This window comes from Glycine soja, chromosome 1, assembly GCF_004193775.1.
Source record: "Glycine soja cultivar W05 chromosome 1, ASM419377v2, whole genome shotgun sequence".
Classification (NCBI taxonomy): domain Eukaryota; kingdom Viridiplantae; phylum Streptophyta; class Magnoliopsida; order Fabales; family Fabaceae; genus Glycine; species Glycine soja.
In genome coordinates this window covers 10,494,984-10,512,390 of record NC_041002.1, presented here as the reverse complement: position 1 = coordinate 10,512,390, position 17,407 = coordinate 10,494,984, and the positions used below count along the sequence as shown (strand labels likewise).

General features: G+C 34.3%; 1 protein-coding gene across 1 annotated transcript; it reads left to right on the top strand.

The window, feature by feature from the left end:
• Positions 1 to 1,719: 1,719 nt before the first annotated feature.
• Positions 1,720 to 3,573, top strand: LOC114412510 (pectinesterase PPME1-like). Its single transcript, XM_028376440.1, has 4 exons — positions 1,720 to 2,245; positions 2,362 to 2,568; positions 2,671 to 2,912; positions 3,063 to 3,573. Exons 1-4 carry the CDS (start codon positions 1,751 to 1,753, stop codon positions 3,226 to 3,228), a joined length of 1,110 nt encoding a protein of 369 aa, XP_028232241.1. The 5' UTR covers positions 1,720 to 1,750; the 3' UTR covers positions 3,229 to 3,573.
• The last annotated feature ends 13,834 nt before the right edge of the window (positions 3,574 to 17,407 follow it).

Below are 17,407 nucleotides of genomic sequence, written 5' to 3'. Positions count from 1 at the left end.
AGTGCAATTCTCCATTCTCAACCTTTTTAGGAGCCCCATGAATTGCATTTTCGTTCATGTGTCCTCCAACTTCGAGTTTGGAGCTATGCGTAGTGATTGCTTAGTGCAATTCTCCATTCTCAACCTGTTTCGGAGCCCCATGAATTGCGTTTTCGTTCATGTGTCCTCCATCTTCGAGTTTGGAGCCATGCGTAGTGATTGCTTAGTGCAATTCTCCATTCTCAATCTTTTTCGGAGCCCCATGAATTGCATTTCCGTTCATGCGTCCTCCACCCAAGAGTTTGGAGCTATGCTTCATGATTGACTAGTGAGGACCCTCTAGTGCAATCCTCCATTCTCCAGAGTTTTTCATCATTAAGGGCGGATCCTCTTGACTGGGAAATGTGATCTTTGTTATGTTCCCGATTGTTTCCTTTCCCAAATGTGTATATGCATAGTTTGTTGTTCTTGTTGTTGTTTGTATTTTGTTTTGTGTTGTGCAGAAAAGAAGAAGGAGTAGAGACGAGAGTCGTCATCACGGAAAGGGTAGGATGGACGAAATCAGTGTCTTATCTTTGCTTTCCTCTTATCTCCGATAAAAGGTAAGTATAGAGGGGCAACTGTCATACCCTAATTTCGTCCGGGGATTATTACTTGATGACATGCAACCATTGGTTAGCCGCTTTGAGATACTTGGCGTCCTTTGTTGCACAATAAATGAAGTCCCGAGACATGTCAGAAATCAAAAGGAAGCAGGCTAGCGCAATCCATGAAATTCCGTGAGGTGGCGAAAATCGAAAAGAGGTGTTTTTGCGTAATCCGTGAGTTTCCGTAACTCCTTCGAAAGCTAAAAAAGAGTAAATATATATTCCGTATGGATTCGTAACCTTGCGGAAGGAAAATAAGTATCGTTACGAAATTCGTAAAGTTTCGTAACGTTACGAAAAAAAGAATTACCAAAAAAATAGAAGGGGGTGCATTTAGTAAAAAAGGGGGGTACAAATAGCATTCAGTAACCGATGTTAACATCGATTTTTCCAAAACTGATGTTAATTAAGTCAACTTATTTATGAAAATGCTACCGTGCTTTTCTTAAAATCGATTTTTTTAAAAACCGATGTTAATCTTGCGATGTTAAATCAATGAATTGTAGTAGTGATACATTTATGAATTTCAATTTGCAAGTATAAAATTCCTTAGTAGAATAATTGGACATATATGAAATTATCATCAAAATTCTAAAGCTTAAAATTGTGAGTAAAGATATATTGTGCTACCAACCCTACTATTTTTGGGAAATGTATTTATACTCTTTAAAATGCCTAAAAAAATAGCAGTTGAATCCTAGTTAAAATAAAATATTATAAATCACCACAACATAATGGTTCATGCAAACCAACCTCAAAATTTCCCAATTGGTTCATAGCCTACATTTGTTGTGGAAAACTATACTTAATTTTGTGTGGAGAAAATGTTTTCGATTTCAAGCTACACACGTGTATGATTAGAAACTAAAACTCCTTAGAAATGTTATTGTCTTCAACTAAAAAATTAATCTATTTATTAAACTATAACCTCAAATCCATCAACTTTTAACCACTTGTTTAATTTTAGCTTAACAAAAAACACCGTTGAATCAAATTAACTTTTCTAAAAGTGGATATTGTCTCAAAAATAGGAATCTCACTTGTTCTATATTTCTTATAAATTGCAATTGCAATCACCTATTCACCTAAGAAACAAATCCAAAAAGAAAAAGAAAACTAGTAATATGGCTTCAAGAACTATATGTTTTACCATTCAAGTGACTCTTGTAGTAGCTTTTCTAACAACAAAGGTTGTTTTATCTGATGACACTGTGCCAATTCCCGCGAACAAAGCACAATTAGGTGAATGGTATAATACTAATGTGGGGCCTTTAGATCAAAGAAAGAGCACCGTGGACCCAGCATTGGTGACTGCTGAAGAAGGCGCTAAGGTTGTAAAGGTGATGCAAGATGGCAGTGGGGAATTCAAGACCATCACTGATGCCATTAAAAGTATACCTAGTGGGAACACTAAGCGTGTAATTATTTACATTGGAGCTGGAAATTATAATGAGAAAATCAAAATTGAGAAGACAAAGCCTTTTGTCACCTTGTATGGGGTACCAGAGAAAATGCCAAACTTGACTTTTGGGGGCACTGCACAACAATATGGCACTGTTGATAGTGCTACATTGATTGTTGAATCAGATTATTTTGTGGCAGCTAACATCATGATCTCGGTTTGTATACAATCTTCCTCCAAAGTCTTGTTAATTAAATGATGCAAACTTATCTTTTGGGTTTGCATTTTTCTTATCATGTTTTTTGTTTGTGGTTTGTGAATTTGACTGTATAGAACACTGCACCGAGACCTGATCCAAAAACGCCAGGAGGTCAAGCAGTGGCATTGCGTATTTCGGGTGACAAAGCAGCATTTTATAATTGCAAGATGTATGGATTCCAGGACACAATTTGCGATGATAGGAATAGACATTTTTTCAAAGACTGCTTAATTCAAGGCACCATGGATTATATTTTTGGAAGTGGGAAGTCACTATATGTGGTATCTAAAATTTCGTGAATTGTAATATTTGTATATTTCAATTTATTTGTGATATACTAAATATAATTGTAATAGGTATTGAGGATTTATTTTATGATGTAGAGTACTGAGTTAAGAACGCTTGGCGACAATGGGATTACTGTTATAGTGGCACAAGCAAGGAAAAGCGAGACAGAGGACAATGCCTACTCATTTGTACATTGTGACGTTACTGGAACTGGGACTGGCACTTTCTTGGGGAGAGCATGGATGTCTCATCCTAGAGTGGTCTTTGCATACAGCAACATGAGTGACATTGTAAATAAATTAGGGTGGAGTAACAACAATCACCCTGAACATGACAAGTAACTTTCTAATTTAACTCTTCATGACCAATTTTACATAAATGTGTATTTATGATGCATTACACACAATACTTGTCATCTTTTCATTTTATAAACTTTTAAACTAGATTTGGTGTCATACTAATCAATACAATACATGACTATTTATAGAACTGTTCGTTTTGGAGAGTATCAGAACTCGGGACCTGGTGCAGACCCCAAAGGGCGTGCTACTATAACTAAGCAACTAAGTGAAACGGAGGTTAAACCTTACATAACACTTGCGATGATTGAAGGCTCCAAATGGCTACTTCCTCCTCCAACTCCCAAGGTTTAATTAATTACCACATTTTTGTCTGGCTTGAGGAATAATGCACCCCATGTTTTAGTGGATGGTGAATTAGAAAATGGTATTCCAATTCAATACTAGATTGCTCGAGTTGTTGAGTTTTGGTGTCTTGTAATTTATTTGCTTTAGTCTTGGCATTTTAAAATTAAGTGAGATCCTTGTAAATTTTGATTAAGTGAGTTTTGGTGTTCATGTGCACTATGATAACACCTTTGTTAAAAATAATTGGAAATTTATTATTGTTCTAGCTTCAAGCTTTTAAAAGGACATAATGTAGTCAATATATGTCCCTATAAATTCATGAAAATGGGAAATGTATTTTAATTTATTTAATTTTATATGAAATAGATGATTTGTATTGTGGATATAGCTTAAATTATTGAAATAGATACAAATGATTTGGATGGTAATTATAACAAGTTTAAAATATAATAAAGATACTAACATGATGTATTAGTTTAGCTAAAAGTATATAAAGTGGGAGGTGAAAACTTTGGTTGACATTTTTCAAGCTTGTTATATGTCTTATATGTGACCACCCTATTTCGTTAAAAATAAAGTATAAAAGTTAAGAAAAAAACAGAAAAAAAATATAAAAACATTTTTAAAAAAGTAAAAAAAAGTAAAAAAGCTAAAAGCTCTTTTTTCTATATTTAGTTTTATATAATCCAATTCTATTTCTTTTGAGTCTTTTATGACTCAGTTCTAAAATTAGATTAAAAAAGAATAAAAATAATAATAACAAATTTCGAAAAGATTTTCATATTAATTAGACTTTGCATGATTGAAGGTTCCAAATGGCTACTTCCTCCTTCAACTCCCAAAGTCTAATTAATTATGACGTTGTATTTCTATGTGGCGTGAGGAGTGACAATGCATCCCATATTTTAGTGGATGGTGAATTAAGAAAACGGTATTCCAATTAAACACTAGCTTGCTCATGTGGAGTTTTGGTGTCTTATAATTTAATTGTTTGAGTCTTAGCATTTTAAAATTAAGTGAGATCCTTTTAAATTTAGAGTAGTCAATACACAAGTGGTGTATTTAGACGTTCATGCATACAGTCGTAAGATCCTTGGTAAAAATGATTAGAGGCTTGAGATTGTTGTAGCTTCAAACTTTTAAAAAGATATATTGCAATTCATGTATGTCCTTGTAAATAAACTGTTAATGGGAAGTGTATTTTAATTTATTCCACTTTGAATGAAATTGATGGATCGTATTGTGGTTAGAGTTCAAATTATTTAAATAAGTACAAATAATTTTGATAAATATAAAAACTTTAAAATGTCAAAAAGATTGTTGGTTAATTTTGAAAATCGAGATAATCCTGGATAAATCTGAAGTCGTGTATAAACACTTTCAGATTGAATCAAATTTCGGGGTTCAACCAAAATTGTTCAATCGGATAAAATCAGAAGATTATAATTCAAGAGTTTTGTTTTGGTCTTGTGAGTTTTTCACATGTTATGCTTTCTGAACCAGGATGATTATTTATAATCAAAGAACAGGTGGTTTTTGGCGGTTGATGGAAGTTATTTATTTTTAAAAATTGCCGTTGATGGAAGTTTTAGTAACTTCCATGTAACTTCCAACCGTTGATGGAAGTTTTAGTAACTTCCAACCTTTGCCTAAACCGAACATCTCGTTATTACATTAAAACAAGCGTGCACTCTTATTTTAACATAATAAAGAGATCAATTACACTAAAATGTCCAACAAACCTCCCCCATTTTAGTGTAATTACCGATCAAATCACCAAAGTCATAACATACCACAAACTACTGCATAGATGAAATATCGTGACGATTGAATTTCATCTTAGCAAATTACACGTTTCAAATATTCGAATATCAGGGTGTCACTAAGGATTGAACCCTTTCTATTCATAATGAATACATGAAGATAATCTGCACAATAGTTTATAACATTACTCTTGCTCGACACTAGTTTTACTAGCCTGTGTCCCTATCCTTCATAAGCATATCAAAGCCAAGTCCCAGCTTCTTGAAGCGGCTAAACTTCATGCTTATATAGGTAGTCCTTTTCTTTCTTGCACCTGTAAATGCAATTTTTCAAAAGAACCATTGAGAAGTTATACTTCAACCTCCTTAACTTACAGAACCGAACACATTCCTTTTGGGATACTTTCGATGATGTGTTCCAATCTCTACATGTTAAGCTTTCCACATTGAATTCAGCACCTAATGTCATATTAGATGGGAATTGGGTATCTTAACATAAGAGATTTCAGATGGACTTTAATCCTAATCCCACAGCCGACCTTTTCACGAGATCTCTACTTAACCCTTTGGTTAAATGATCGGCCAAATTATGCTGAGTTCTCACAAACTCCACTGATATCACACCATGCATGATTAACTCCTGAACCATGTTGTGTCTAACACCCAAGTGTCTAGACTTCCCATTATACACTTGACTATATGCCTTAGCCAAAGTTGCCTGACTATCACACCTGATAGACATGGGAGGTATAGGTTTGGGCCACAATGGAATCTCATAGATCAGATTTCTTAGCCACTCAGCTTCTTTACCAGCTGCTGCTAAAGCTACAAATTCAGATTCCATTGTTGAATTTGTAATGCAGGTCTGTTTCTTGGATGCCCAAGAGATAGCACCTCCTCCAAGGAGGAATACCCAACCACTTGTGGATGAATAATCCTCCATATTGGTTATCCAACTTGCATCAGAATAACCTTCAATAACTGAAGGAAATCCAGTATATGTCAAACCATAATCAATGGTTCCCTTTAAGTATTTGAATACTCTATTCATAGCTTGCCAATGATGAGAACTAGGATTACTTGTAAACCTACTGAGTTTAGCAACAGCATAAGCTATATCAGGCCTAGTACTAATCATTGCATACATGAGTGATCCTATCTCCCTTGAGTATTCAAGTTGAGACACTGCTACACCTTTATTAGGTAATAGCTTCAGGTTAGGATCAATGGGAGTACTTACCGGAGAACAATCTTTAAAATTAAATTTCTCCAATATCTTCTCAATATAATGTGATTGAGAGATGGAAATACCATTGTTTCCACGTTTGATCTTTATTCCTAAGATCACATCCGCCTCCCCCATATCTTTCATATCAAACTTAGAAGACAAAAATGCCTTAGTTTCATCAACTTGATCTTGGTCGGTACCAAAGATCAACATGTCGTCTACATACAGACAAATGATAACTCCTTTGCCATGAGTATCAAACTTGTTGTATAGACATTTATCTGCTTGGTTTATAACAAAACCACTAGACAACACAACCTCATCAAATTTTTGATGCCATTGCTTAGGCGCTTGTTTCAAGCCATAAAGAGATTTCATCAGTTTACACACCTTATTTTCATTTCCTGGCATAACAAACCCTTCAAGTTGTTTCATGTATATCTCTTCATCCAATTCACCATTTAAGAATGCAGTTTTCACATCCATTTGGTGAATCACCAGATTGTGGATAGCAGCAAGTGCTAACAACAGTCTAATAGTGGATATCCTAGCAACAGGAGCATATGTATCGAAAAAATCAATACCCTCCTTTTGCCTAAAGCCTTGGATAACCAATCTGGCTTTGTACTTGTCAACAGTACCATCCACTTTCATCTTTCTCCTAAAGATCATCTTACATCCTAATGGCTTACATCCAGGAGGTAAGTCAACCAATTTCCAGGTATTATTTTGCATGATGGAATCCATCTCACTTTGGATTGCTTCTTTCCAAAATACAGCATCCCTTGAAGCCATTGCTTCACTAAAAGTATTTGGGTCTTCCTCAACATTAAGGCAATATTGATATTGAAATTGAATATCATTCCTTGACCCTTCAACCAAATAGAGTTGAAAGTCATCACTAAATGACTTAGCCTTTCTTACTCTCGTACTCTTTCTAGTTTCAGTACTAGTTGAAGGTATATCCTCAATATTAACTGAGACTTTCGACATGGAATTCATGTCCTTTGGCCTAGGTATAGATGTAAACCTTTGTTCATCAAAGATAGCATCCCGTGACTCTATAACCGAGTTCACAGCAACAGAATCATTAGATTCTAGCACATAGAATCTATATGCTTTAGAATGTTCAGCATATCCAATAAATATGCAATCTATACCTCTTTCACCTATGGTTTTCCTTTTAGGTTCTGTAAGCCTGACTACAGCCCTACATCCCCAAATTTTGAGATAACTCAAATTTGGTGTCTTTTTGTGCCAAAGTTCATATGGGGTAACCTTATTCCTTTTGTTAGGAATTCGGTTCAACAAGTAACAGGCTGTCAACATAGCCTCACCCCAAAATCCTTCACTTAAACCCGAATAGGATAACATGGAATTCACCATTTCTTTCAAGGTTCTATTCTTCCTTTCGGCTACACCATTTTGTTGTGGTGTATAGGGAGCTGTAGTTTGATGTATTATTCCAGTAGATTGAAAATAAACCGGATCATAATACTCACCTCCCCTATCCGTACGAAGAGTTTTGATTAGCCCATTTTGATGAAGTTCTACCTCTTTCTTATAAATTTTAAATTTATCAAGAGCTTCATCTTTTTTATTTAATAAATATACATAACAATACCTTGATGCATCATCAATAAAAGTAACAAGATATTTTTTATGACCTAATGATGGAGTAGCATGCAAATCACACAAATCACTATGAATAAGGTCTAAGACTTTAGTCTCACTTTTAACATCCTTAAAAGGTTTCCTAGTGATCTTGGTCAACATGCAAGTTTTGCATTTTTCAATGTTCATATCAAAAGGAGGAATCATACTTGTTTTTGACATATCTTTTAATCTTTTGTAATGAACATGTCCTAATCTAGCATGCCAAATTTCTGATTTTGTCATATTAGTTATAGAACTACACGAGGCCATACAAACAGATTCATGAACAAAAGGAACATCAATGTTTAATTTAAACATTCCATTACAACGATAACCAAATCCAACAAACGAACCATGTCTTGACAAGATGTACTTGTCACTTTCAAGTACTTGCTTGAAACCACAATTATTTAAAACCATACCAGACAATAAGTTCTTACGAATACCAGGTACAAATAAGACATTATCCAAATACAAACTTTTTCCGGAAGTAAAAACTAAATTAACACAACCTAATCCTAGGATTGGTTCAGTTGCAACATTGCCCATCTTCACAATAGAGCCATCATCGATTGGTCTAAATTCCTTGAACCAACGACGATCTTTGCACACATGGCTTGTTGCTCCCGAATCAAACCACCAAGCAACGTCATCATCCTGCACATAGAATGCATCAGATATTAGTGATACATAATTCGAATTCGTATTCGAATTAAAATTATTCACTACAATCTGACCTTGTTGCTTTTCAGGATCATTAGACCCACTTGGACCAGCCTTGTTCTTTCCTTTGAACACCCGGCAATCCCTCTTTAAATGACCAGGTTTCCCACACTTCCAACATGACAATTTTGTCTGTTTGTTTGGACCTTTGTTCTTATTTCCTTGAAATTTTCGTTTGTTACCTTTAGCATTGTAATTTTGCTTAACTGTTCCACTTTCCTCTACCATATTAACGGAAGAGGAACCTGCTACGGTTTTATTATTGACTTTGTCAATTTCCTGAGCCCTCAGCGACTCCTCAATCATGAAATGACTGCCGAGTTGAACCAGAGTCAACTCTTCCTTCATATGTTTCAAGGTATGCTTGAAGTCTTTCCAAGAAGAAGGCAGTTTATCAATTATAGATGAAACTGCAATGGATTCATCCATTTTCAAATCATGTTGAGTAAACTGACCCAAAATCCGCAGCAGTTCATTATATTGCTCCATAACAGGCCTCGAATCAATCATTTTGTAATTAAAGAAATTACTAACTAAGAATTTGTTACTTGAGGCATCTTCTGCCATATACTTGGATTCAAGAGAGTCCCATAATTCCTTAGCAGACTCAACATTTTGATAAATATCAAAGAGAGAGTCAGACATACCGTTCAGAATGTGTCCACGACAAATGTAATCGTCGTTCTCCCATTTCGAACGCTTCCTTGTTTGATCCAGAGTTTCGTCTTCCATATACACCGGCATCGGTGTACTCAGCACATACACCACATTCAATGTTGTCAAGAGAAAGTGCATCTTCTTCTGCCATCTTCTGAAATCCCGCCCTTCAAACTTGTCCAACTTTGCAAACTTGCTTGTCATCTTCGAACTATCGTTCGTCATCTCGAAAGATTTGATTCAATCTTTTGTTGGTTAATTTTGAAAATCGAGATAATCCTGGATAAATCTGAAGTCGTTTATAAACACTTTCAGATTGAATCAAATTTCGGGGTTCAACCAAAATTGTTCAATCGGATAAAATCAGAAGATTATAATTCAAGAGTTTTGTTTTGGTCTTGTGAGTTTTTCACATGTTATGCTTTCTGAACCAGGATGATTATTTATAATCAAAGAACAGGTGGTTTTTGGCGGTTGATGGAAGTTATTTATTTTTAAAAATTGCCGTTGATGGAAGTTTTAGTAACTTCCATGTAACTTCCAACCGTTGATGGAAGTTTTAGTAACTTCCATGTAACTTCCAACCTTTGCCTAAACCGAACATCTCGTTATTACATTAAAACAAGCGTGCACTCTTATTTTAACATAATAAAGAGATCAATTACACTAAAATGTCCAACAAAGATTCAATGTGAAACAGCGAGAGGTTAAACAACATTGACGTCAAAGATTTGGTTGACATTTTTCAAGCTTGTGAGATGTCTTTTGTAATGAATTAAGACAACACACTCCCTTCTCTCCGACTTTTACCTAGTGTATCAAGTGGGAAAAAACAAAAACACAAACTATAGAGAAATTGAAAGAGAAAATTGATGAACTTATATAAATACTTTTTTCTTTAATAGACAAGAGAACATGACAGTATAAATACTTTCTTTTCATTGTAAGAAAAATAATTAGAGAGACAAGGATAAAGCATAAAGTCATGGCATATATAGTCACCGTCCATTTCTTCATCATTACGAACACCAAATTTTATTAATCTCTAATTATTTTATCCCTTTTTAATGATTTTTCATCCTTTATACACAAAAAAATTACATTTGACAAAGTTGATCCCAGAATCTTTATTTTATTTCTTGTTATGTTGTTTCTTAATTTGTAGGGTAATGGGACATTATGTTGTTTTTTCTCTCTTCTTATTTAAAATTCAACAAGTAGGTTAGACCCATGAGCTTTGTTTTTATTTATTATTTCTCTGCTTCTTTCATTTTTAATTTTAGAAAAAGGATTAATGGGCAAGCACATGGGCCTTGTAGTTTTCATTAGTCTATTATAATTTTCTTATTGCTTTTATTACCCTACTTCTTTGACTTGAGTTAGGTCACATTGACATCATTTTGATACAATACAAAACAAACAAATAAAGTAATAAATAAAATGAGTCATTCCATTGTAACATTGGCCCATTCTTAGACAAATAAGAAATAAGTGTCAACAATATAAACGTGAACTACATCAGCTCAATTTCAACTAGATTAAATAAGAAACAAATAAATAACTAAAAATATGATGAATAATGAAAAACAAAGCCTATGAAAAAGAAATACTTTTGTTTCTCAATGTACGGCCTGTTTGGATATACTATTATAAAAGATCTTGTAGGCAAAGAACTTATTTAAGAAACTCTTATATGAAAAGTTACTTTTACTTAAATTAATTTGATGTTTGGATGATAAACTCTTAAGTGCATATTTTCTAGAAATTTTGATTAAAAAATATTTATTTTTATAAAAATAAAATAAATGTATCTCATAAAAATATAATTATACTTCTTTTTACATAATTAATTTTCATATTTAAAATGTAATTAATACATTATTGTTTTAGTAATGTTATCACTTACATTCTAGTTTATAATTTAATTATTATCTATGTAATTATAATTTATAACAAAATATAAAATGTCATTAACATGGTAATAATATGGTCAATAATGCATTCCAATATAAATTTTTTCAAATGTATCTATATCATAAACATGCAACCTTGTATTGTTAAAAAATAAAGAAATTAAATACCTGGACAACCACACCAATCATAATTCTGAAATAGCTTTTCTAACTCCTCACATCTGAATAAGGGAAATGTGAGATATTTTTGGCCAGTCTTCTCCCTCTTTCTTCTCATATCGCTTCCTTAACTCATAGGTGAAGAAAATAGAATCATCATAATAGAACAATGATTGTTTGATTGCACTGTTAGAGTCAAGAGTGCTTCATTTTTCTTTTGACTAAGCTAGTTTTGTTGGTTTAAACCTTGCCTAATCAAGTGATTTCCATAGCTATAGAAACCCAATTCATTAGGATTATTTGTTATAACAAAAGATGACTTGTTTCCCATTTAAATAACAGTCAATGCATTTTGAATTTGGCAAACATCTAATAAAATCTTCCTTAGACAAATTTTCTTGTAGCACTATTTCACAGTTTAAATCAGATCATAGTCTAACTTTTGTGCAGTTTCATAAAACTGAAAAGGTTTTTGCTTCTCCTTTTAAGTTTCTAAAAATTTGGACTTCCCATCCTAACTGTCAGAGGCTGCAGTTTTCAGAGGTCTGGAATAAGGAGGTTATTGGCTGCCCCATGTTTGTGTGGAGTCCTCTAATAAATCCCTTGTATATAAACTGAATAAAGCAATTTATGGACTCAAACTTAAGCCACTTTATTGCATACAATCTTGACCCACTAATATTTCGATTGGTGGAGAAGGATCGAATGGAGGGAAATGGAATATAATGCTATTACATTCCATGGTTTGAATTGATCTAGCATAGATGAAATATAATGAAAACTAGTGAAAACCACACAACATCATTATGTGCTGAATTGCAAAATGAGTTCCATTTCTAACAAATATCCCTAAGCTTAGAATTTTGCTGGTTCAAAAACAAAACACAGAAACATCAATTATGAAGACATCCTACACTCCCATCTTTGAATGCTACCACTTAGGCCCCTGCTGCTAATATTGCTGATACATATTTGCCTACATTCACAAGGTGGCTTGTCTGCCATCCATGAAACCCTCTTGTAGCATACTGCAAAATCAATTAGGAGACATTAGTCCTATCCATTTCTTAATTATTGGATTACATAATATGCTTCAATGCCAATGAGGTTATGTCCACAATAGTAATTGTTTGTGCAATTATTAATTTTGTTCATTAAATTTCTATTCAAGTTTTTCCCTATTTTGTTCAGTACATAACATGCTTAATACCATTTCATTTCATTGATTTAGTGTTACTTGAAGAAACAAAAGGACAGCTTAGCACCTAAACGGGAAAAAAATATCCCTCCAGTTTAAGTGATTGGTTGGAGTTTTGGTGTTATATTTCAGAAAGGAGAGGTAAGACAAAAGTTTGTTTTTTCTGAGCATTGTTTATGTATTTATTAAAATTTGAATTGTGATCAATGTTGCTTGGTTCTAAGTTGTGATTTGTACAATATGTATGTAACTGAAACAAAGTTGTGAAATGAACTTGTTGGAAAGCAATTGGATGAAGAAAGTGGTTGCTAGCTGAGGTGCAAATGGCCAACATGCCTTTACTGCCAAAGCACACATGATTTTTTATAGAAGATGGTTAAGAAATAAAACTTATACAAATATGATACTTAAGAAACATAACTGAAAATAAACAGCACACCAAAAGAGATCGTGTATAACTTTCAGTATCCACATGAGCAGAATATAATAGTTTTGAACCTCCACATTAAAATGCAAATTTACCTGTCTATTTTAATATTTGAGTTTGTCAGCACAGCACCCCTTTGATTACTTTTGGCAATCACCAGCCAGTTTATGCTTCTATGCATCAATAACAACATGCAGCATTGAGCTGAACCTGAACCTCAACCACTTTCTAACATTGCCATATGTATGCTATTTAGACTTATTGATATCTGTTTGATGATTGATGTAGGTGGTGATTGAGTTATTTGTTAGTGCCTTGGAGGAAAGAAACAAATTGCAAAATAAATTGCTACCAGAGACAATATCTAACGGCACCAAGATTTGAGATATTTTGCTTCTAGAAGGTTTGTGCCAGCACATCCTTACTTCAGAGTGTTTTTACTGTGTTTTTGGTTGGTTTTTCTGCCTTCTTCGTTCTGCCTTGATTGGTTATTCTGCATGCTGCATTTTTTCTGTTTCTTCTGTGTCTATTGTTGGTGCATATTGTTCTACCTCTTCTACCTTTTTAGTTGCTTCAGAGTGTTCTATATTCTGCTAACATTTACATGTTTTAATTGCATTCTCTTGTTCTACATTTGAGGCCTGAAAAGCATCACACTAAGTTTATGGTTTAGACTAGAAACACAAACTTGAATAGCAGCTAGAACCAAGAACTTCTAAAATCAGTAAAGCAAATAAAAAGGAAAGACATGCCAGTTGTACGTCAAATTAAAGAACTCTCATTAATATTTTCCCACTAAGATCTAATTTATACACTAAAACACTCCATAATGCATCTTGTGACTACAACAACAACTTCCATAATTAAAAACAAAATAGATTTAAACACAAATTCCTCAAATCAACAACCAAAGGTTTTTACTTGCACAAGATAGAGTAGGCTTGGATGGTTGTCCTCTTGCAAGTTGCCCTGATGTGAAGAGCATGACAAAATTGAAAGTCATGGGAAAACATAAAATCATGCATGCATTTGACCATGGGGCATATGGATGAGCTATCACATAGGGAAACAAATCACTTGTTGATGTTTTTTTAATCTCTAATTAAAAAATGTCACTCCAATTAAAAAAATCAATAGCATTAGTTTGACTACTTTTTCTTTTTCAGTTACATGTCATTTTTTAATGGGAGATAGGAAAAGATACTTGAAAAGGGAACATGTGATCTTACAATACAATAAACATGATTAATGAATTGGTCCGAGCTGAAACTTATTTTAACACCTCTACCAAATATTGATCCATCTTCATAATTTTTCTTTCTCAATAAATTCAGTGCTAAATAATGTTAAAATTAAGTGTCCTACATATATTTCCACATTGATTTGGATATTTATAGTTGATGGTGTAGCAAAGAAAGAAATTAACTCACAAAGTATGTTTAAGAGAAAGCCATCATCCCTCTAATTAACCTTCCAAATGAGGATATAAAGGTGTAATTTGAATTGATAAATTGAAATTCACTGTTATCTAATTGAAAGACAATCCAGGGTCACGCCATGACTTTGATCTGTCGGTGTCGCCAGCTAATTCCATTCCTTGGCTTCTTTTTCATTTTGGAGTCAAAGTTCGGTCAATTTATCAGAGCTAGTTGTGCTGTACATTGCATGCATGTCGGTCCTCTCTGTAAACTGTAACTCTGCCACTTTGGTGGGAGTGGACCCTTCAAACTTTGATCAATTCAAAAATTAATTTATATATATCTCACTTCCCTGTTATCAGTTAAGAAAGGGATATGGCCATTCACTTCCCTGTTGGTAGACACAGCAACCTAAGCAGGAAAATGTTGATTAGGTTATGCATATGCATGTAGCTTATGCAGAAAAAGAGCATATATGTTATAAAATGTAAAAAGTTCAGGTGCTGGTTTCGAGGTGGTAGGTGGAGATATTTTATTTATAACTTCTAAGAGCAAATTCATTAAACTGCAACAGTCTAACACTAATGAATTGTGCTTAAAAGTGAGTTAAGCATTAGTATGCACAAGGGTCACCATAGTGCAAGAAAAAGTCATTTTTTGTTATAAGAGTGTAGAAGTAACCCACCCTTACATTAGACACCAAAGAGGCATGGCAAAGAACCAATTCATGCCAAAGTTCTGAATGTAGAACTCACTTTTCTCCTACAAAACCCCATCCCAATGTCATGAATATGCAATAGAAAGGTCATAACTGCCCCCTTAAATGCCTCAGAGGAAAAAATGATTATAGAAGAACCAAGATCTAAAAACAACAAAGGAAAGAGGAGGGTGCTCAGCAAATTTAACCAAATTCCTTTTCTGATCTCTGAGCTACAGGAGATAGAGCAACAACTGTAGCCACTAGAGGTAAAATTCCACATCCCCGCCTAAAATAAAAAATCACTGGAGTACATATCCCATGGGACTGAGGATGAAATAACTAGTTCCCCGAAAATAGAAATAGAGAAAATATGACACATTAACTTGCTTGAAACTATTTGACTTATTCACATTGTATGACTGTTTGACTACTGTGTATGACTGTTTGAAACTATTTGACTTATTCACTGCCATTAAAGACAACTGATATATGATATACAAATTGTGTTCATTATGAGTGAACCTTAGATTCCCGTTTGAGACTGAATGCAATGATTCTTGCGGACAATTTGCATTAATCATTGTATTCCATCTTGAATTGTCCGTTTGGACTGTTTGGGGAGACTGATATTTTTATGGTAGATTCACGTGTTAAGGTTTAAATTATTTTGTTTAATTTGATAAAATTTCGGTACAATGCATTTGTAGTTGTTCTCTGAGTGGATACTTGATTATCGGGAAATTAATTTCACCGATTTCATGTCGTGTACTTGGAGACCAATGCGAAATGCAGTTGAAATTTTATCAAATTTAACAAAATAGAATTAACCCTGACGTATGAAGCTACCATAAAAGACGGTCTTCCTGAATGGGATAGGGCCACACCTATAATAAAAAAATGAGATTTTCATGCATCGAATAACTCTAAGAGTATCACAGAGTTATTACTTAGATGGATCGAAGTTGAATGAATGAAAGTCGCATCAGCCCAGAATATGAGGAAGGCGTCGAGCAGTTCTTACAATTTGCTTCAAAAAGAGGTTGACCGGATGAAGATGGAAAATATTATTGTCCTTGCATCAATTGTTTGAACAGAATACGACAAATACTGGACGACATATGGGAGCATCTATTGTGTGATGGAATTAAGAGGAATTATACGACATGGATATGGCATGGTGAAATGACGGACATGCAGAGTGCATCCCAATCTGAACCGTTTGATGTAGAAATGGGAGATCGCTTGGAGGATATGATTTGTGACCTTGGACATGAGTCTTTTCAGAAAGCGCATGCCCCTGTGTATGAAGGATTGCAGAGTCACTCAAAGAAGCCTTTGTATCCGGGGTGCAAGAACTCCATGAGCTACCTCTTTCTTCTTTTCTCTGGACTGCTCACTCTTACTCTTTTTCTTTTCATCTCTTTTTTCATTTTTTCAGTTTTTTCATTGTTTTCCTTTTCTTTTTCTTCTTTCTTTTTTTTTCTCATCATTTATTTCATTCTCATTCTTGCTTATTGTATTCTCATTCTCCTGTTCATCCTCTTCATCTTCTATCTCCTTAAGTTCACAAAAATTGTCCTCCGATTCAGATGTTGGTTCAGTTACTAGCTGTTGTTTATCTCCATCCACTATCTTATCATCCTTCTCTTCTTCATCCATGGTTGCCATTTTTCCACGGGTCATCATAGCTTTACACTTTTCCTTTGGATTGTTTTGTGTGTTGGCTCCAAATTTTGAGGAAGAGTTGTCAGCTATTTGTTTAGCTAAATGTCCCAGCTGGATCTCCAAATTTTTAATGGCCGACTCAGTACTCTTGTGATTTGACATTGAAACCTGCATGAATTGAGTAAGAGTCTCCTTCAGCTTTGTTGTCCTCTCATAGAGGTTAGGCCCTTGTTGTGGCGGCCTATTTAATGGTCCACCCATATAATTAATTTCATGTATATATTCTTTAGCAGAAATACAATAGCCTGATTCATGAGCTCCTCCACAAAGTGTGCAACCTGCAACCTGCAAAACAAAAGAAGGTGAAGGCTGACTAACATGTAATTGAGGTTACAGCTTACTCAGTGTTTCTGTTAAAGTCTCAAGTTTCTTGGACAACAACTTATTCTACTCCAGCAGAGCATCTTGTGATGACATCTCTAATAAAATCTTCTTGGTGTGATAGTGTGTTCTATCACACAAGATAGCGTGATCACTAGTAGCCATATTCTCAATTAGTTTCATGGCTTCTTCAGGAGTCTTAAGCTTTATTTTACCCCCTGCAGAAGCATCTAAGAAATGCTTAGATTGTGGCCTCAACCCGTCAATGAAAATATTCAGTTGTATGGGCTCAGAGAA

Coding starts and splice junctions, on each gene's coding strand:
- LOC114412510 (XM_028376440.1), top strand. CDS start 1,751: ATGGCTTCAAGAACTATATGTTTTACCATTCAAGTGACTCTTGTAGTA. Junction 2,246..2,361: donor CAGCTAACATCATGATCTCG/GTTTGTATACAA, acceptor TTGACTGTATAG/AACACTGCACCGAGACCTGA. Junction 2,913..3,062: donor AATCACCCTGAACATGACAA/GTAACTTTCTAA, acceptor GACTATTTATAG/AACTGTTCGTTTTGGAGAGT.